Here is a 20844-nt window from a genome sequence, read left to right on the forward strand (position 1 = left end):
GACCCTGTGGTTTCGTGCTAGATCAGCCACAGAGATTAATAACCTAAGAGGGTTTACTCAGAAATGACTCCCATTGAATTTGTGGAGTTTGCTCCCATCAAGCATGCATAACATTGCAACTTTAATTTGCTACAATAACCCTTTCCTCATTCAGGCACAATAGTGCCACAACATGCAGTGTAAAGTGGTAGTTCGTCCATCCCCAATACACACTCCTTAAAATAAAATAGAGGGATTGGTGTAGAAATATTTCCAGAGTAAAAACAGGACAGATGGACTTGACACCTGCTTTGACATTTTCCAGATAAGGAATGGGGAGAGCAGCATAGCTCGGAGTTGTCGTTAGGTCATCTGTTTCCTATCTGATATCTCCCATCACAACCACCTTCTCCATGTAGGACACCTTCTGAAACACAAGCTGAAACCTTTGTGTGGTTTCCCTAATTTTTTTTTTTTTAAAGAATGCCTGGGGATGCTTGAAATCTATCATTCCAAAAGGCACAAACAGGTATGTGGCCTATACAGCTGGCTTGTTTTCTTGGCTGCTCTTTGTCTCAGTTTGTTACTCTTATTTAATGATGTTTTAACTGGCAGCTATAAGACGCAGCTACAATTCTTACAGTAGAACTATCAAAACATCCTTGTTTAAGTGTTGGTAGCTGCTGGTGGTACCATACTTTTTCGTGTATAACATGTTTTTTACCATTAAAAGTATCTAAAAAATGGGGGGGGGGTTTCATCTTATACACGGTTATTGCAGAGTTGTGACTGGGGATCGGTTGTTGCCGTGAGCAGGAGATTGCAAGTGGCAATTGGGTGGGTGATTATTGCATGCGGCAATGGCTGCTTCGGATTTGCTGCTGCTGCGGCAACCGGACAGACGATCTGCGTCTTCTTGTCACACGGGGTGATGATTAGCAGATTACTCGTGTTGCGCTCGTCATTCTGGCGGGTAAATGTTCATTTGCAATCCACCCCCCCCCCAAAAAAAGCTCCACAGCTCTGCGCAATCCCCTCCAAAAAAAAAAAAAAAAAGGCCCAACAACTCAATAATTCTGGGCAATCCTTCCCTGGGCAATCTCCCCCCATTTTCTTAAATTCAAGTCCCCAGAAATTGGGGTCGTCTTATACATGGGAGCGTGTTATACATGGAAAAATACGGTATTTCACAGAACTATATAATGTTGCAATATTGCAATGGCCACAGGTGACTTTCCCTTTGCAGCAATCTACAGCAGCGGTAAGTATCCGACCTGAAGTAGCAGCATACTACTCATGAGCATACCTCAAAGTAGAGAATAAAACAGGCTTACATTGAGCTGCAAGTCATCTGTCCACTGGCCAATCAGATGGTAGCCTGGAGCACTGGTGTTTGTTGCTTGGTATTGAAAGATGTCATAACGCCCTGGTGCATCACCATTCTTATTAAACATCACTGGAGTGCCAGCACTGCCTGAGGAAGGAAGTCAAGCAAAAGGAAAGAGAGAAAAGACCCAACACTTTACAATATTTCCTTTTGTTATGTACTGAGTTGAATAGGATCCAAAATGCAGCAGTCTGATTGGTCCTAGAACAATAGGATCCAAAATGCAGCAGTCTGATTGGTCCTAGAACAATAGGATTCAGAATGCAGCAGTCTGATTGGTCCTAGAACAATGCAGCAGTAAGATTGGTCCACAGGAGCCACCCAATCCAGCTCAAGGTGGAAGTGAATCTGCAACCTGATTGGCCTACAGGAGAATCCCGGAATTAGCCAATCACGTGCAGCCCATTGTGTAAATAATGTATATAAAGCAGATATTTTGGGGGAACTTTCATTCCTCACTACTATGAGCTGAATAAAGAGCATGAAATCCACACTCGACTCTGAGTACCGTATTTTTCGCTCTATAAGACGCACCAGACCACAAGACGCACCTAGTTTTTGGAGGAGGAAAACAAGAAAAAAAATATTCTGAATCCCAGAAGCCAGAACAGCAAGACGGATCGCTGCGCGGTGAAAGCAGCAATCCCTCTTGCTGTTCTGGCTTCTGGGATAGCTGTGCAGCCTGCATTCACTCCATAAGACACACACACATTTCCCCTTACTTTTTAGGAGGGAAAAAGTGAGTCTTATAGAGCAAAAAATACGGTATATTTCACCTTTCTTTGTTTTCTGGTGGTTGAAGAGCTTTTAGGATGGGATTACAGCTCAGACAGCAACCTCCCATCACTGTACATTTTAAATGAACATTTTAAAACACCCTTCTCTGTCTTCTCTTCTGTCATTTCTGGGATTCATTGTCCTGACTCCCCCCGCCCAATGCCAGCTAGCTGAAACACGTTTCAATCTTGGCTCCAGTCTAATTTATACATATGACCCAATATATGACGTGGGTCCATTCCACTACAAAAAAAGGGTGGAAATCTGTGCTGTGAATGGAACTTCTTGATTATTGTGTTTTCCCTCAGAAAACATTCCATCTGCTTCAAAGAGATATTGCCACCAGAAGACAGTGAATCTTGACTAGCATCCAGAAATAGCTTCTTCCTCCAGAATATGTTCTTATTCCAGTAATCAATGCAGTTCTGGAGTGGAAAACAACAACAGAGGAGACTGGGGGAAAGCTGTTCCTGATTTATCCTTAAGTTCACCTTCCCTTAGTCTCTTTCAGGAAAATAAAAGTAACAGCATACCACTAGCCCACTAGCCTAGTGAGCATACCACTAGCCCGGGTCCAGACATAACCCTAAGCCAAAGCAGCTTTCACCTTTTTTTTTGCCAGCCAGCTAGCCCGCCAGCCAGCCCTGTATACTGTGTACTAAGTTCCCTTGAAGGCAACACAAATCGCTTTGCTTTAAAAATGTTTATCAGGATTGGGAAAGGGTCAGGTAGTTAATTCGAACCAAATCTCTGAGACGGATGGATGGTTGTGGACTCACCGTTGAAGTTAACACTGCGGATGTACTTTAGCAGCTTCTTGCCCCCTGCATGTTCCATCTCTGGGCAGACACCAGAATAATCACTGCACAGATCCTTGTTCATCTGATGGAGGGCATGAGCCATGGCATAAACAGCATCGATCACAAACTGAACTCTCCCCTCCTGCTCATAGTGGGAGTCTTTCCCAATTCTCTCCTGTCCTGCACAGTTAAAGAAATACACACAAAAGATATTTGTTGAGGAATAGAATTATTCCCATGATTAAAGTGCCATGTCCATTTCAAAAAGCACTGATGAGAGAGAGAGAGAGAGAGAGATTTTTTGGAAGTTTTTTTTTTTTAGTTTTAACACACAAAGCTCATTATCGTGAATAAGACCAGCTCAAGGAGTACTAATTAAATTATCTGAAATATATTTAATTGAGGAAGAAGCACAAGCAAGCTGCATTTTAAAGATAACTGCTTTTAGTTTTAACATAGTCTGAAAGTTAACCAGACCCCACCAAAAGTAGCCCATCTGGACCAGTGCTCTGGGTTGTATCTGACTTAAGTCATACTCAGTGCACACCCATTGAAATCAGTTGACGTCCAGTGGTGCCTCGCAAGATGAAATTAATTCGTTCCGCGAGTTTTGTCAGGAGCAGGGAGTTGCGATTTTTTTTGTCTTGCGAAGCACGGTGTCGGGAAAGTTTTGGAAAAGCTTCAAAAATCACCAAAGTCTTTAAAAACCTCAAAAAAGGCTACCACACCGCGTTCTATGAGTTGCTCCTTGAAGTCAAGTCGCAACTGTATTAACGGTGTTAAAAAAAAGGAAACAAACTTGCAAGACGTTTCCGTCTTGCGAAGCAAGCCCATAGGGAAAATCGCCTTGCGAAGCAGCTCAAAAAACAAAAAACCCTTTCATCTAGCGAGTTTTTTGTCTTGCGAGGCATTCGTCTTGCGAGGTACCGCTGTAAGTTAATCAGGTCCATCAAGTTCAAAGGGCTGACTTTGTAGGATACAACCCTTTGATTTGCAGGGGCCTGGTTCAAATATTACAGTAAGCCAAATGTGTGGGTTCCCAAAGAGGAGCTCACAACAGCTTTACTCCATCCCAGAATTGCCTACAGCTTCTGGTTTGCGAGCGAAGAGCTTAACCACAGGCCTGGGTTCAAGCAATATGATAATTCAAACTTTGGCTTAGGTTAGTGTGGTAAAAAGTGCAGGGGAAAGAGAAAAGTGTCTTCAAGCTCTAATTTAGGAGCCTGTACATTTGTGTGATTCTGGTAAGCCAAGCTTACTATGTGATGTGAACCAGCCCAATGTGTGCTCTAACACTGAGCTATGAGACTCACATTTAAAGCAACCCAGGAGAAACCCAGGAACTGCAGTTTGCTGAGGGTGCTGGGGATTGTAGCTCTGTGAGGGGTAAACTACAGTTCCAGGGATACTCTGTATGTGCTTTAAATATGTGGTGTGTATGCAGCCTGACAAACCTAGACAGCATCTTAAAACAAACCTAGACAGCATCTTAAAAAGCAGAGACATCACCTTGCCAACAAAGGTCCATATAGTTAACGCTATGGTTTTCCAAGTAGTGAAGTATGGAAGTGAGAGCTGGACCATAAAGAAGGCTGATCACCGAAGAATTGATGCTTTTGAATTATGGTGCTGGAGGAGACTCTTGAGAGTCCCATGGACTGCAAGAAGATCAAACCTCTCCATTCTTAAGGAAATCAGCCCTGAGTGCTCACTGGAAGGACAGATCCTGAAGCTGAGGCTCCAATATTTTGGCCACCTCATGACTCCCTGGAAAAGACCCTGATGTTGGGAAAGATGGAGGGCGCAAGAAGAAGGGGACGACAGAGGACGAGATGGTTGGATGGTGTTCTCGAAGCTACCAGCATGAGTTTGACCAAACTGCGGGAGGCAGTGGAAGACAGGAGTGCGTGGCGTGCTCTGGTCCATGGGGGTCATGAAGAGTCAGATACGACTAAACAGCAACAATGCAGCCTGAGCCTCAGTTCCAACTCCAGAATGAAGATACCTATAGTGTCGAGCACATTCAGCTACTGTATTTGTCTGTTAAAACCAAAACCAAAAATGCCCCTATAATATGCAACAAATAATACTTATCTGAATGGGAAGAAATCTTGCTTTTTTATTTAAAAAAAGCAAAAAAGACACACTTCCAATTTTGAAGTCTGACGGTATGCATGCTTTTCAAATCCCAGACTCTTAATTTAAAGATGCAGACATATTTGAGAAGGAAAGAGTAGTTTCTATGGCAAACTGAAGGGTGCTCAAGAGAATTTGGTTAACCAGCAATCTGGGGGAGTGCGGTGCGTATGCAATTCAAGAGGCCTTCCTTTCGTCTCCCCCCAAGGGATAAAAAGAGTTCATCTGAATTCATAGAATGCTATTCAAATGTTGCATTAGCAATGCAGAAATCCATTCCATTTTCCCCGCCTTCCACTGTTAAAAGAAACCCTGCTGTTTTCAACCCATAAGAAGGAGGTGTATTCCCCCCCCTTTTTTGGGGGGGGGGGCGCCGTGGTGCTGGTTTATAAAACCAGCACACGTTTATGTATATATTCTTTAGTAACTAGAGTGAAGGCTTGAGGGTTGTCCACAAAAGTGCAGAGCTTATTTTCACCTTTCAATCATGTACATGGGTAAACAAACACAGAAAAGGTTTCTAATGAAGCAGCCTTTTAATATGTTATTCCATAGCCAGATGGTTTACATTGAATTTTCTCCCCAAGGCTGTGTACCCAACGTCATGATCTTGTGGCGACAGTGAGCGCCACTTGTAGGGACGGCTAGTCCTGTTTCTCTGCCTGAGGAGAAAGGGAAAGGTGCCATCCCTGCCCTACCAAAGCCTTGCTTAACAGAGTTGCACAGCAGTGGCTCAGCAAATCTCACCAATGCCACCACTGTGAAACCTGTGGTGGTTGGGATGCCTGCAGGGGCACCCTCCCATGGGATTCTGTTGCCTGAGGCAACTACTTCAGTCTGTCTCATGGGTGGGCAGGCCAGCCCTGGCCACTTGGCTTTATGTCAGGCATCAGGGAATCCTATCCCCCCACAATAGGCTGCCAGGAATAGACAAGGGAAGCTCTTACCAATGTTTTTTATTCAGTATTCACAGAGAGAGGCTTAGAAATGCAGCCTCCTGGAGCAATGGCATTGCTCTGAGTAATCTCCACCCTCCTTCTCTCCTCAATCGTCAACAGCACCACCCACCTTACAGTGGCTAATTAGGGCCATTTGCCTCTGAGCCTTTTGCTCTCCTACTTTCAATGGTCGCCGGGTTCTGGGAGAAGGGGGGTCTGGAATGCTTTCTACCAATAATGTGTCAGCCAGCTGCTCTGGCTCTGCTTCCCCCCCTCCCACCATTATTTCCCAACTTTGCCCCTCATCTACCTCTGAGCCGCAACCTTCTGCAAACCACTGTTGTAAATCTATATGATCTTCCGTACAGAGAAGGTGGAGGCAGTCTCCACCATTCCTCCTCTGTCCAGCCCCTGACACTTTAGAAGATCTGAATTCAGATGCCTGCTCAGCCATCAAGAATTCACTGAGCCTCTTCAGGAAAGAATTAGCCTTCCTTACTCCTTCATCTGTTATGTAGGCAATTGTATCACTGATTGTGAAGAAATAGCTAAAGACAGTAAAGCAGCCAATGTGCTGAAAAAGCACTAGAGAAATGTTTAATAATAAATCAGAGATTGACAAATGCTCTGACACAGAATAATAATGAAACTGGTGAAGCTTGCTGCTGCTCTTGGGAGCTTGTTGCCAAGCGCACCAAAGAGAAAACTGATGCGTTAAGTTATCTAGCAAAATCCAGAAATATGGTGGTGTCAGAACTGTATGGGTATCCTGGGTCAAGACGCAATTTAGACACAGGAATTGCAGTGGGCAATGGGGAACATGCCCCTCTACTTCCCTATGCACCTCAAGTAAGGAGTGATGTTTACACTCCACTTGGAGGCATACACATGCAGCCACCATTTTTTATATTTTCTTGCCACTCAGAACTGGGGGCAGTGGCAGGGAGAGATGATGTACCGTATTTTTCACCCTATAGGACGCACTTTTCCCCCTCCAATAATGAAGGGGAAATTTGTGTGCGTCCTATGGGGCGAATGCAGGCTTTCGCTGAAGCCTGGAGAGCGAGGAGGGTCGGTGCGCACCGACCCCTCTCGCTCTCCAGGCTTCAGGGAGCTATCCGCTATCCGTAGGAGACGCAGCTTTCCCACAGCTAGCGGAGAGCTTGCCTGCACCCAGAAGCTTGGGGCACGCTGAGCTCAGCACGCCCCAAGCTTCGGGCTTCGCGCAGCGCTCCGCTAGCCGTGGGAGAGCCACGCGAAGTCGCGCGGCTCTCTCACGGCTAGCGGTTAGCAGCCTGTTCTGGGGGCTGGGGTCGGGGGAAGCTCAGGCTCCCCCCGCCCCAGCCCCGCACCTGGGGGGGGGGGAAATATTTTTTTTCTCTTTATTTCCCCCCCAAAAAACTAGGTGCGTCCTATGGGCCGGTGCGTCCTATGGGGCGAAAAATACGGTAAATCAGGCCACTGCATGTATCAGCATCCATGAGGCATGTCACACCATGCATTAGTTTAGTGGATGATGGGGCAGGTGGGCTCATACCTTCACCACCAGAAATTGCAGCCACCTAGAAGTATTTATTTTAGGTCTAAGAATCCTAAGCAAATGAACATAAAAAGAGTCCTGCTCAATCAGATCAAAGACTTGCATCTTGTTTTCTATAGTGGCCAGTCAGATGCCTCTAGGAAACCCACAAGCAGGATATGAAGGCATGAACTATCTGCCATGTTGCTTTCAAGAAAGTGGTATTTTGATGGCATGCAGCCTCTGATCCTGGAGGCAGTGAGTCTTATTGCTCAGGTATAGTCAAGACAAGGCACTGTGGTCTAAACTAATGAGCCTCTTGGGTTTGCTGATCGGAAGGTCAGTGGTTCAAATCTGTGTAGTGGGGTGAACTCCTGTTTCTCTGTCCCAGCTCCTGCCAACCTAGCAGTTTGAAAGTACACCAGTGCAAGTAGATAAATAGGTACCACTGCGGTGGGAAGGTAAATGGCGCTTCCATGCGCTCTGGCTTCCATCATGGTGTTCTGTTGTACCAGAAGCGGGTCAGGCATGCTGGCCACATGACCCGGAAAGCTGTCTGTGGACAATGCCTGTTCCCTCCACCTGAAAAGTGAGATGAGCACCGCACCCCATAGTCGCATTTGACTGGATGGACTTAACCGTCCAAGGGTCCTTTACATTTCTCTTTCCCTTATAGTCAAGAAAAGCTAGATGTCAAGCACGGCCCATGCAAACAGTTTGCAGCTGACTATAATTCACTGCACATTCATTTTGAACCAGTGCCTTCAGATGAATGCTTGCTGGAATTGGAATATTCTCATTGAATACAACACCCCAACATGCTTAACAACCGATTTGCATTGAGCTAGTTATGGCACTGTGGCATACACAACAGCAGCAACAAGCATATTTTACTCCCACTGCCCCACACATTTGTTCCAGCTGATGCCTTTTATCTTCATATAACATTGTGCGAGGCAAGCTCCAAATGTGGCAAGCTGCAGGACTCCGCTTGAAGAGAGGTGCTATGATTAAGATATTCCCTGGGTTAAAGCTCAATTATAATTCACAACAGGACTAGCCATGATTAATTTCTCTCAACTAATCCAAGAGGGTGAAAAATGGCCTGAGCTTTGATAATTCACCAACTGTCCCTTTTTTATTATCATGCCGTGCCATACTCATTGATTACAGAGTGTATGACATTGCAAGGCGGTGACATTACAGTAGTATCAAAATTGTCTTTCTCTGAGATCCAGAACCAAATCTGTTATGCAGTGGAAAAAGCACACTAAGAGACTCAGAGAAGCAGTCTTAGAATTTAAAAATGAAGACAAACAGGATTTAATTAGCCACACTAAATTTGAGGTCGTATGTGGCAAACTGAAAGGGTGGGTGAGCGGAATTTAGTGTTGCAGCTGTGAAAGTGTAAATGAAACCTGCTTAAAGGGATGTGGACACTTCCTAGGAAAACAAACTGGCAGAAAGCATGGTTAGATCTGGAATTATTAAAAGACAGAGAAGATCAGGCTCTGAGTGAGGACCTTCTGCAAGACCTTCATCTGGTCCCAACTCTTGGAGAGGCATTGTTGGCGTGATTGCCCTCACCCGTCGGCAATCAACAGAGCCAGGAAAATGGCTAATCGTGCAGTGGCACAAAAGGTGCAAGTATTGAATGGTTGGGTGATACGGCATCCCATCATTACTTTTGACCAGGAGGCCTTGTTTCACAATTATGTCATTCACCTTTCCAATTGGGAAAATGATATTTGGCTGGTTGACATAGTGGAGGGCATTAGAGATTGGTTGCAGGTGTGAGGGTGTTGCTAATGAGCCCCTTTGGCTCGAGTGGCAGTTAGGCATTGGGTAAGCCTTTGTTTATGAGAGAGAAGGTTGTACCCTCTGTCTGCCCCTCCTCGATAAGGGTATCCTGTTATAGGGATCCGGGGTGTGTGGATCCCGTCCGAAGCCTGGTCATGAGCTAGGGCCATGCCACAACCCATTGGTGACCCTGGGGGTGCGCTGGTTTGACATATGTCATAGGGCTCCCCCACTGGTGGTTTACCCTTAGTGGGACGCCCTGCAGATGGGCAGGAGTCATAATATACTGTAGTCTGGTTTCACCAATGCCTAAGCCAAACCACTCACATCTGTAACCAATAAAGTTATGGCCTATTTTATCAAATTTACCTAAATATTTGTGTCTGTGTGTTTATTATCTAAGGGAACTGTGGGGTCTGGGGCCTCGTCATGCAAAGGAACGTCCTCACTTACTAACTTTCAAAAATGTTTGGGCAGTGTGTCAACAAATAGCAGTCATTATGACACCTAGATGTGTTAATTGGTTATCTGCCACCCTGAGTTCTATACTGGAAGAAGGGCAGGATATAAGAAGCTTGCTTTAAAAAAAAAAAATGTACAGAGGGTGACCGCAGTGGAACCTTGGAGCTTTCAAAATGTTTTGGCAAAGCCTGTCACCTAAAAATAAAATCTTACATTATTGTGGGCAGGTCCATGGATGGGCAATTTTAAAACCAGGAAGAACAGCATAAAATGGACAAATTTTGGTGGCATTAAGCACTGGGATCCCCCAAAGATCTGATCAGAAGGTCGGCTGTTCAAATCCCCGGGATGGGGTGAGCTCCTGTTGCTCGGTCCCTGCTCCTGCTAACCTAGCAGTTCGAAAGCACGTCAAAGTGCAAGTAGATAAATAGGTTCCGCTCCAGTGGGAAGGTAAACGGTGTTTCCGTGCGCTGCTCTGGTTCGCCAGAAGCGGCTTAGTCATGCTGGCCACATGACCCGGTAGCTGTACGCCGGCTCCCTTGGCCAGTAAAGCGAGATGAGTGCTGCAACCCCAGAGTCATCCGCGACTGGACCTAACAGTCAGGGGTCCCTTTACCCTTACCTTTAATTGGAGTTGGGGACGACTGAAGTGCTTACGTTTGTGAATTCCAAACTATGCAAGATGGTGAAACCCCCAAAAGACTGTGGATAAGTACAAGGGGATTTCCAAATAGTTTGCCTGGATAACAAAATGACAGATGAGATTCACTTATATAAACACAAAGTGACTGCTTCAAATATACATTAATGGGGTCCAAATTAGCAGTGGCTGTCCAAGAGCTATTTGGGTCATGGTGTACAGCTCACTAAAAGCATAAGCTATGTGCAGCAGTGGTAAAAAGGGGTGTGGTAGAAATTCTTAAGGAAGGGACGGAAATGTACAAGTGTCATGACGCCTTTGTGCTGTGTCCTGGCCTGCCAATAAGCCTATTTGGCCGGGTGGGTCCGTTATTACAGCACCAAGGAGAGCTCCTCATGACAACATTCTCCAACAGGAGTTGGAAGTGATCTGAGGTCTTTTGCACTTCTGCCTCTAGTCCACCTCTCTTGCACTGTGTTAAAAAATTGTAGACCTTTAATGGCTACAGAGGTGAGATCTGGTAAATGACATATATAGTGGTACCTTGGGTTACAGATGCTTCAGGCTACAGACGTTTCAGGTTACAGACTGCTAACCCAGAAATAGTACCTCAGGTTAAGAACTTTGCTTCAGGATGAGAACAGAAATCGTGTGATGGCAGCAGGAGGCCCCATTAACTAAGTGGTACCTCAGGTTAAGAACAGTTTCAGGTTAAGAACGGACCTCCAGAACGAGTTAAGTTCTTAACCCAATGTATCACTGTATATGGATGGCTACTGATTTCATTCCAAGTGTACCCAGGGCTGCTGAACAAGGTGTTATTACACACACACACACACACACACACACACACACACACACACCTCTTCATAGAGGAGGTCCCCCGCATCCAAAGGAACTGCTGTATCTTTGCTGGGTCAAGACACACATTTTTAGGAAATATAATTCAGAAAGAAGGTTCCTTCTTTACACCAGTAAATAAGGGCTGGTTTACACATTATTCACAGCCCAACATTGTACACACACAAGGCCAACCACAGTTCCCCGGCAAGTGTGCCTTTATGATACACATGTGTTTCCAAAAATGTGTTCATTGCAGTCATGCTTGACATGTTTACACTCACATTTGCATGTGTGTGTGTGTGTGAGAGAGAGAGAGAGAGAGAGAGAGAGAATCCAAACACATGATAGGATAAATAGCCCTGAAGAGGAGGTTTCAATTGAAGTATATAAGTATTCTCCTGCATTATGCTAGCTATGATAGAAGCTGGAATACAATCAGTCCACACATTCAAACTTTCAGTTTGTAATCACTTGATAAACAAATCTATTTTTATTTTTCTGCCCTGTGAATTGAGGATTACATTTACTGGGTATATTTTGTCAGTAATCATATTCAGAGCAATATCAGGCAGATATGAAGGCAAGCAATATCATCAGTTCATCTGCCTGTATGAAGAAATAGCTTGAGAAAACCATAGACTTTGGCCTAGGCAGAAATGCTCCTGAAAAGCAGTAAACTATCTTGAGGAATCAGTCCCACAGAACAGAGCACTGGCTGCAACAGTTGTGAGGAATGGAAGGCAAGGCTGATAAGTTTGGTCCTATATGAAATATGCACCATGTTTTAACTTTTATATTATGTGCTGGCAGAATGGAAATGCACAGGTATAGTAATGTTGAATAATGATGTCAAGGCATGAAGGAGAGGGCCAAACCCAAACCATTGCAGAGCACTAGGTTTGATCTGTCAAATACTGGACATAGACAATAATGTTGTTATGTGTTCAATAATTTGCAATGATTGCTATATACAGTGTATAACCGAAATAAAGTGCGTTGTTCCCCAATTTAGCCCTGCTTCCGCTTGCCGTTCCTTCCTCTGTTGGCTCCACTGTGCCAAATTATAGATTGTATCTCTTATTTATCCTCTTGTACTCTGTAAAGCGTTGAGCATGTTGACTACGTAAGTAAGAAATAAATGGACCAAAAGAATGAAACATCAAGTTCCTCTGTCCATTAGAATGCTCTCCTGGTACTCCACATATCAGCAATATATTTTTCCAGCTTTAAAATATAGTTCTACTCATGAATCATCACTTGTTCCTTATACTTTTATAGCAGATAACTGCTCAAGCTTAACCACAAGCTAGAGCTAAAATGGGGAAAAAAAGGATCCTTGTCCCATGACAATTCTCCTAAATGTTTGATGCCACTTAGTATTCACGTCTGGTGGTGTGACAAAATGGAACCAGAGAGTGCTTTGGCATTGCAGCTAGAATGAGTCAGCTCTTGAAAGATAAATGTACTTGATGTAGGACCCGGAATGCTGTGCAAAATGGCTGAGTCTGCTTTGTGTCATCTTATATGGGAACAGTCATGACTTTTTCAATGAGAAAGTGGCAGGACTTCTGAACATCATTCCTCAAAGCTCTACAGCTAAGCTTTTGTCACGGGCTCTCTCTTTCAACCTCTGTCCTGCCTAACCTCCACAAAGCACATTGCTTCAGGTAAGTAGCAAGTAGAAATATCACAAGATCAAGACTGATTTTAAAATGTCACTGAGAATAGGCTAATGGATACTCAACAATGTATTGCTGGGAGCCTTTTGAACCCCTTCTTGGCACCTGGCAGAGCAGACTAAAGCTGCAATCAGCACTTTATTCCAATTCCCTGATGTTTCCTTACCTACTAATTTTTGCATTTTCTACAATGTAAGATCCACTACCAGAATCTAGTGGAAACTTAGTGTTTATTTCTGTGTTAATTTGTGTGTGTGTGTGTGTGTGTGTACACACACAGGCAGGCAGGCAGGCAGACAACATTTGCAACCCTGTTAACCTGGAAAATTATGGAACAAAATCTGGGGTGGTATTCTGGCATACAGTTCTTTCCTGTTGTTTTCATGTATGAATCACTGGGCACGGCAGGGTGGTGGTGGTGACACAACATGTCCAATGACATCTGCTGTTGTGTCATACCTTGCTCACTGTTGTGAATGAAATTTAGCATGCCATGGCGGTATATTGATAAAAGAAAAAATCCACAATTCTGTAACATCATCTACAATGCACTGTAAAAGAAATGGTAGTAACCAGTACACAAGTGCTAGCTGTATTAACAGGAAAGCTAACATGTCTGAATCCACCCTAAGCACAGCAGTGGGTATTTGGGAATCCCATTGGTACTACTAAGCCAGTAAGAGCTGCTGCACCATTCTTGAATCTACTGGGATAGCCTTAATACAGTCTTGTGAGTTGTCACCCTGCTCCTTATTGCAAAATGCAGAACGGATCTATTGATTCAGTCTATATTTCCTTACCTGAACATTGGAAATACGAATATTGCCAACATCCTAGATGTTAGCAATTCATAGTTAGAGCAGCATAGCCTTTTATAATGTGTGTTTGCGTGCATAGTGGACACTGCATCAACTGGGACGATGGGGGACGTCTGTGGAAATGTTCGTCCCTATGAACTTGCAAAGTGTTTCTACTTGGAAAACTCTTATGTCTGTGTGCGTGCGGTGAATGCAAAAGGTGTGCAAAGAGCGTTAGAGCATACAAAGAGGGAATTAGGGCATCTTTCCTTTTATGATCACTGCCTAGCAGTGGGAACATCTAGGCCATATTCACTGAATGCTACATTCAATAAGACATAAGTGCCTACTGTTAAGCCATAAAAAAATATCTATTGAATAAAAGCAAACACCTATCCTACCCAACACCCACAGTAGCAAGCCAGGTGTCTCTGAGAAAGATCAGAAGTAGGCCACAAAGGCAATACCTTTCCCTGATATTGCTCCCTAGCAACCAGAATAATTAAAAACACACCCCTTATTCAGCATTCTTTTTGCTGAACAGTCTAAAAATATATATTAAAAATGCCCATGATCTAATTAAATATGCTAGTAACACTGCCCATGATAATGGAATGTACCGTGAGTACAAAAGCAATATAATATCTTTAGGTAATGAATACATTCTACAGAAGCACACATGATGGCATGATGCAGCCTGTATCATTTTGGTTATGATGCTAGGAAGATAGGAGTCCATTGGTCCATCTTGTTCAGAACCATCCACACTGAGTGGCAGTGGATCTCCAATGTTTTAAGCAAGATTCTCTCCTAGTCCCACCTGCAGATGCAGTAGATTGAACCCAAGACCTTCTGCATCCAAAACAGCTGCTTGGCCCCACTATGCTACATCTGTTCCCCAAACATCAGCTTTGGGTTTTTCCAAGACGAGAGATTGCCATTGCCACAAAATACATTAAAACCAAATATTTGAAATGTGGATACATTTTAGAAGCATCAACATTGGCAAATAACACCACTGCAATTTTAGACACATTTTCGCAATCCTATAACCCTGAAAGATTTGTTTTCTAAAACAAAAATCTCACAGATCATTAGACAGTTGTTATTATTATATTGACCTTTATTGGCATAAAGTCCATTATCGAGTCAAATGTATTTGGAGAATGAATCAGCACTTCTCCCTGGCTCTCTCTGCTCTGCTTCATTGCCACCCCCGGTCCTCATATTATCACAATATCCTTATTTCATTTATGGGTTTTTTGGTTTTTTTTTAATTGCAGGGGAGTGATATAAGAGGAAAGGGGCTCATAAGAGAATGTGTTGCTGTGTTCTGAATTCTCTAAGCTGTATGTTACTAAGTCACCATTTTTGGTCTTATAAATATCTCCATCCTTGACTGCATCCTTTAAGGACACCCACGGTTTTCTAGTTCTAGATCAGCCCCCATCTGGCTTAGCCAATGGTCTGAGATAATGGAAGTCAAAGTCCAACAGCACCTGAGGACACAAGGTGGAAGGACACAGTTTGAGATAATGAAGAAGAAAAAAACCCTTTCTCTCCAATTCAATGAGTATGACCTCCCTTTGTTCTTCTTATCGGAAATCAGATTTCCTGTTACACTCTTTTGCATTCCCTCCCTTTCTATTCAGCTGATTGTTCTAATGTTATGAAATCTTTAAAAACGGTTATCTTGAAACATGTAAGATATTAAAAGGAGATAAGATGATACAGAGAAGCACAGTTTTCAAAAAGCCTCTACAAAGAGAAAACAACTCAGATTCTAACAGACAGATGAAATATATTCAGACATTTGAAAAAATAATAAAGCTACCAACTGGTCGTTCATCTTTTCTTTAGCTGGCCTGGTCAGCTTAGGAGAATCTGGGCAGACAACAGATGGCTCATAACAGAAGCAAGACAGTTTCTTGTCCTTTCACTGGTTCCCCGCACCTCAATTTTTGAAAGTTCTACAAAGAAGTATTTATTTTGTACGCTCACTTCTTGTGTGCATATGCCTAGTAGGTAGGGGAGGACCAGAAGAAGGTGTGGGCATGCAACACTGAATGAGCAAAGTTCAAAATCTCTTTGCTGCCCAGTCGTTGTGACTAGCAGCGAGGTAGAGTTTGGTAGACTTGCTTCACTCATATGCCAGTGCATTTGCTCCTTCTAGACGGTGTAGTAAGAAGCTAAGACAGAGAGTCTGAGCAGGGTGGGAAGCTTTGCCTATGGGCCAGTTGGACAATTTGGTGATGTTCATAAATCTCATTGCAGACTGCAGCAGTACGACAAGCCTGACAGCAGTTTTGCTTGTGCTGCATTTTGGCCAGCAGCAGCCACTACCACATCTGTACTGTGACTGTAGTAGTGAATGTCATGGCAGCAGCTGCACACATGGAAGTGATAGAAATAGCAGTAACAGAGATCTCCAGAACGGCATGGAGCAGCCCCAGCAAGCGCAATTGAGTTCCTGGACTAGTTTCCTGTCCTCTGTTGCATATGTGTTGTGCTCCATTTTTGCCAAATTCCTTTGGCGTGTCTGAGGCTGGCTGACTATTGGGTTACTTGTGTTGGATGGTTGCAGCAAATTGTCCCTGCCTCAGTGTTTCCCTTAAGAAAAACTGGAAATGCTTTCTGTCCTGCATTTGTTTGTACATAGGTGTTTGTTTTACCAGTGACTTGTTAAGGTTCAGCAAGGTTCGTCTCCCTGAGTTCCCTGATCTGGATTCATAGTTAGCCGTTGCTTTGTTCTAGTGACAGCCTTGAAGTGGTATTCTTGTGGGAGTGAATTCCAGAGGTCATGTAGAAAGTCCTTCCTTTTGTTTCCCCTGAATAGTCTAACAGCTTCAACAGATGGCCTTGGTTCTAGTAGTAAAAGAAAGGGAGGGGGGGCTTATCTCAATCTCTAATATGGATTTTTTTATTTGCCTCATCTTCGAAAATAAAGTGCCCCAAATGTTGCAACCTGAAAATGCAGTTGTTTGACAGCTTACTGGAGCAGAATATCACCATCGTATTAACCCACTGCAGTTAGATCCTGGCCTAGCTTCCTGGTGCTGAGACCGGTGTACAAACCCTATACAGCTTGGGACCAGGCTATCTACATGATCATCTCACCCTTTGTATACCCAGCTGATCACTGCACATTGCAAGAGAGTTCCTTCTGCAGACACCATCTTATCTGGATATCTGTTCCATATGATGCAGGAATTGGGCCTTTAGTGTGCTGCCACTTACTCTTTGGAAACCCTCCCCCCCCCCCAATTAAATAACAGATAGGCAAAATTTCTACTGTGTCTTCAGTGCGTTTGGAAGAACTTCATTTTTCAACAACGAAATGCTTTAATGGTGCTGTCAGGGAACTGCCATCGGAAGGAAGGGAAGTGAAAGGGCTCACACAGGTTGGGAGAGACTCAGCAGCTGAAGAGGGAACCAGTAGGGGGAGAGGAGCTGAGCTGAGGGAAAGGGAGCTGGAGGGATGGCTCAGAGACACTTCCAGCGAAAACAGTGGGGAGGTTTCAGGACCTCCTGTAGGGACACCCACTCCTCGCCGGAAACTGTCACGCAGAGAGTCCAGAAGACGTGTTTCCGTTAAGGAGCTTTTATGTTGGAAGCGATTCCGAAAGCAACCACTGTCGGAATCTGCCAGCGACTGACGGAGCCATGTTTAAGGGGCTCCGTTACAGACAGAGGTTTGCAAACTTGACCAAACTCTGAGGGACTAGGATTTTACACACAAGCAGCTCATCGTCCCATCACAGCATTCCGACAGTCTTCGTGAGCAGCTTGTGCAGGAGAAGGCATCATGAGCAACCCAGCCGGAACCGGAGAAGCAGGAGCTGGAGCGGGTCCAAGCCTGGAAGAAAGGTACCGGGTGTTGGAGGTCCAGCTAGCGCTGCAGACGGCGAGGCTTGAGGAGAGGAGGGCTCAGGATGCAGACAAAAAGGGGAAAGACACCCAGCTCGTCAGAAAGGTACCAGGATTGGTGCAGAAGTTTGGGGGGGAGCCCAAAGACTATCATGGCTTTCGGACAGAGATGCAATATGCCCTCAATCTGCAGTTTGATGAATTCCCTGACGAGGAATCACGAGTGGCTTTCGTGATTGGGCATCTTGAAAAGGGGGCGAGAGACTGGGTTAGACCCCTGATGGCAGCGAATAGTGACGTCCTAAAGGACACGATGAAGTTCTTTCGCGCCATGGATCTGATGTTTTCCAGCGATATTGAACAGGGAGTGGTCCGCAGACAGTTAATGGCTTGCAAACAGGGGAGCCGATCTGTCCGTGAGTACTGGACTGAGTTCACCATGTTGATCCATAAATTGGGGTGGGATCTATCGGCGGAACCCATTCAAATGCTCTTTGAAGAAGGGCTTTCTTCGGCTGTGAAAGACGAACTTTCCCGGGCGCCCAGGGCGGAGTCTATGGACCAGCTGACCAAATCAGCGCTGACCATAGGAGCGCGCCAGGAGGCGAGAGCATTGGAGAGGCGGGAAGGGAAGGGGGAACGTTGGAAGGAGTTCCGCATTCCAGACATTCCAGAGCCAACTTTCCCGCCGGCAGAGCCGATGGAAATCGGAACAGCGCGCGCGCACGCAGTTTCAAAGCCCAGTGAGGGGGGAAAGAAGGAGGGAAAAGGCGCCCGGAAATGCTATCTCTGCCAACAGCCAGGTCACTTTGCCAGAGTCTGCCCCCAGAGGAAGGAATGGCAAGGGATGGTAGGAGCTGTGGAGGGAAGAGAGGAAGAAATACCGAAGCAAGTAAAAGCCAACGCCTGGCTGCCACCGTCGGGGCACAGCAGCCAGGCCAAAGAGCAGTGAAAGTGCCCACGCCAGAACCTCCTAAACCCGCCCTAGTGATAGAAGTGGCGCTAGAGCTGCCAAACGGACACCCTCTAAAGATAAAGGCGCTGTTGGACTCAGGCAGCTCCTGCAATTTCATGAGCAAAGAGTTTGCAGCTGAACACCAGATACAGACGATCCCTTTAAGCAACCCCCTGCAGGTGACCACGATCGATGGCAGGGAGCTGTTGGGAGGAGAAGTCAGCTTGCAGACCGTCCCAATGATAATGAAGGTGGCAAGGCACACCGAACTGATAGCGTTTAATGTGGCCACCTTGGGAGGAGCTCCCATTATATTGGGGATGAGCTGGCTAGCGTTACATGATCCGCTGGTGGGCTGGCATCAGAGAGTGGTTTCTTTTGGTTCAGCACATTGCTTAGAACACTGCAAAGAGGGAAAGGGTTTGGCAGGGGCCCAAGCCACCCTAGCAGGGACTGAAGTAACGGAGAACGTGAAGGTACCACGACAATACGCAGATCTCCGCGACGTCTTCAGCGAAAGGGAAGCTGACCAACTACCCCCGCATAGACCCTTTGACTGTCAAATCAATTTACTCCCTGGGGCACAGCTCCCTGTAGGCAAGCTGTACGCCATGTCAGACAGAGAGATGCAGGAGCTAAGAGAGTTCATTGACAAGAACCTGAAGAGAGGGTTCATCAGAGAGTCCAGGGCGGTGGGGGGCAGCCCAGTGTTTTTTGTGGATAAAAAAAACACGAACAAGCCGAGGCTTGTGTGTGACTTCAGGGCCTTAAATGCAGTGTCAGAACCAGTGGCTTTCCCTATGCCCAGGATTGACGACATTTTGACAAGGGTCAGGAAGGGAAAGATTTTTACTAAACTGGACCTAAGGGGGGCGTACAACCTGATACGAATAAGGAAGGGGGATGAATGGAAAACCACCATGTTCACCCCTTTGGGGGCATTTGAATATTTAGTTATGCCCTTCGGCCTACAAGGAGGCTCCGCGTGCTTTCAATCGTTTATGAACCACGTCCTGGGGCCTTTGCTTTACAAGAATTGTGTGGCCTTCTTAGACGACGTGTTGGTGTATTCTGAGAATGAGGAGCAGCATGTGAGAGACGTCAGAGAAGTGTTGAGCAGGCTGCAAGCCAACCAGCTGTGGGTGAAACTGGAGAAGTGTCAGTTTCATACCAAGGAGGTGGAATTCCTGGGGTATCGCCTGTCAGACAAGGGATTGGCCATGGATCCCGGCAAGGTCCAGGCGGTGCTGGAATGGAAAACACCCAAAACAAGGAAGGATGTGCAGAGGTTCCTAGGATTTGGGAACTTCTATCGTAAGTTCATCCGAAACTTTGCCCACCTGACGGCGCCCATTACGGACTGTCTCAGCAGTAAGAAGAAGTTCGTTTGGACTGAGGAGGCGGAGCGAGCATTTGAGGAACTAAAAAGGGCCTTCGCCTCGGAACAACAACTCCTGCATGTGGATTTACAAAAACCGATGAGAGTGGAAACTGACGCATCAGACAGAGCTATTGGGGCGGTGCTTCTGCAGCCAGGGAAGGAGGAGTCAGAGTGGAGACCGTGTGCCTTTTTTTCGCGAAAGCTGAACAAATCCGAGAGGAACTACACGGTGTATGACCGAGAACTACTAGCCATTCATGAGGCGTTCCGGAGATGGAGGCACCTGCTAATTGGCGCACAACATAAGGTGCAAGTGTGCACTGACCACAAGAACCTAGAGTATTGGAGGACGGCACGAGTGCTCAACCAACGGCAAGTGAGATGGGCCCAGGAGTTCTCCAAATTTAACTTTGAGATTTGTTACGTGCCAGGCCCAGAGAACATTAGGGCGGACGCTCTCTCACGCAAACCTGAATATTTGGAGGGGGAGGGAGCACCCGAAGAGAGACATGTCATTCCAGAGGACCGCTGGGTGTGTGGGGCGGCATTGGTGGGACAAAGAGAACTGGTAGAGGAAACAGAGAATGATGAATACGCCCAGAATAAGCTCAGAGGTCTTAGGGGTGAGGGAGAGGAACCAGGGGGTTTCGAGGAAAGAAATGGAGCTTTGTATTACAAAGGGGCACTGTATATCCCTGAAGGAGACTTAAGGGGGAGGGTACTCAAGCAGTTGCACGACAGCCCCACGGCGGGGCATTTTGGACAACACAAAACCATGTGGTTGGTCACCAGGGAATTTTGGTGGCCTAAGGTGAGGGAAGATGTACGGGAGTATGTAAGAGGGTGTGAGCAATGCCAGCGAGCCAAAGGGGAGAGGCGGGCAC

At 45.6% G+C, this 20844-nt stretch overlaps 1 protein-coding gene across 3 annotated transcripts in view; it reads right to left on the reverse strand.

The window, feature by feature from the left end:
• GRM7 (glutamate metabotropic receptor 7) overlaps positions 1 to 20844 on the reverse strand; it is a 418392-nt gene that overhangs the window by 113087 nt on the left and 284461 nt on the right. For all 3 annotated transcript variants that reach the window (XM_080995649.1, XM_080995648.1, XM_080995647.1), the window contains exons 6-7: positions 2923 to 3123; positions 1314 to 1453 (exon numbers count right to left, since the gene is read on the reverse strand). In XM_080995649.1, the coding sequence (XP_080851775.1) occupies positions 1314 to 1453; positions 2923 to 3123 (341 nt within the window). The remainder of the gene's footprint in view (positions 1 to 1313; positions 1454 to 2922; positions 3124 to 20844) is intronic.

Source organism: Podarcis pityusensis (genome assembly GCF_964106645.2).
Source record: "Podarcis pityusensis genome assembly, chromosome: 2".
Lineage (NCBI taxonomy): Eukaryota > Metazoa > Chordata > Lepidosauria > Squamata > Lacertidae > Podarcis > Podarcis pityusensis.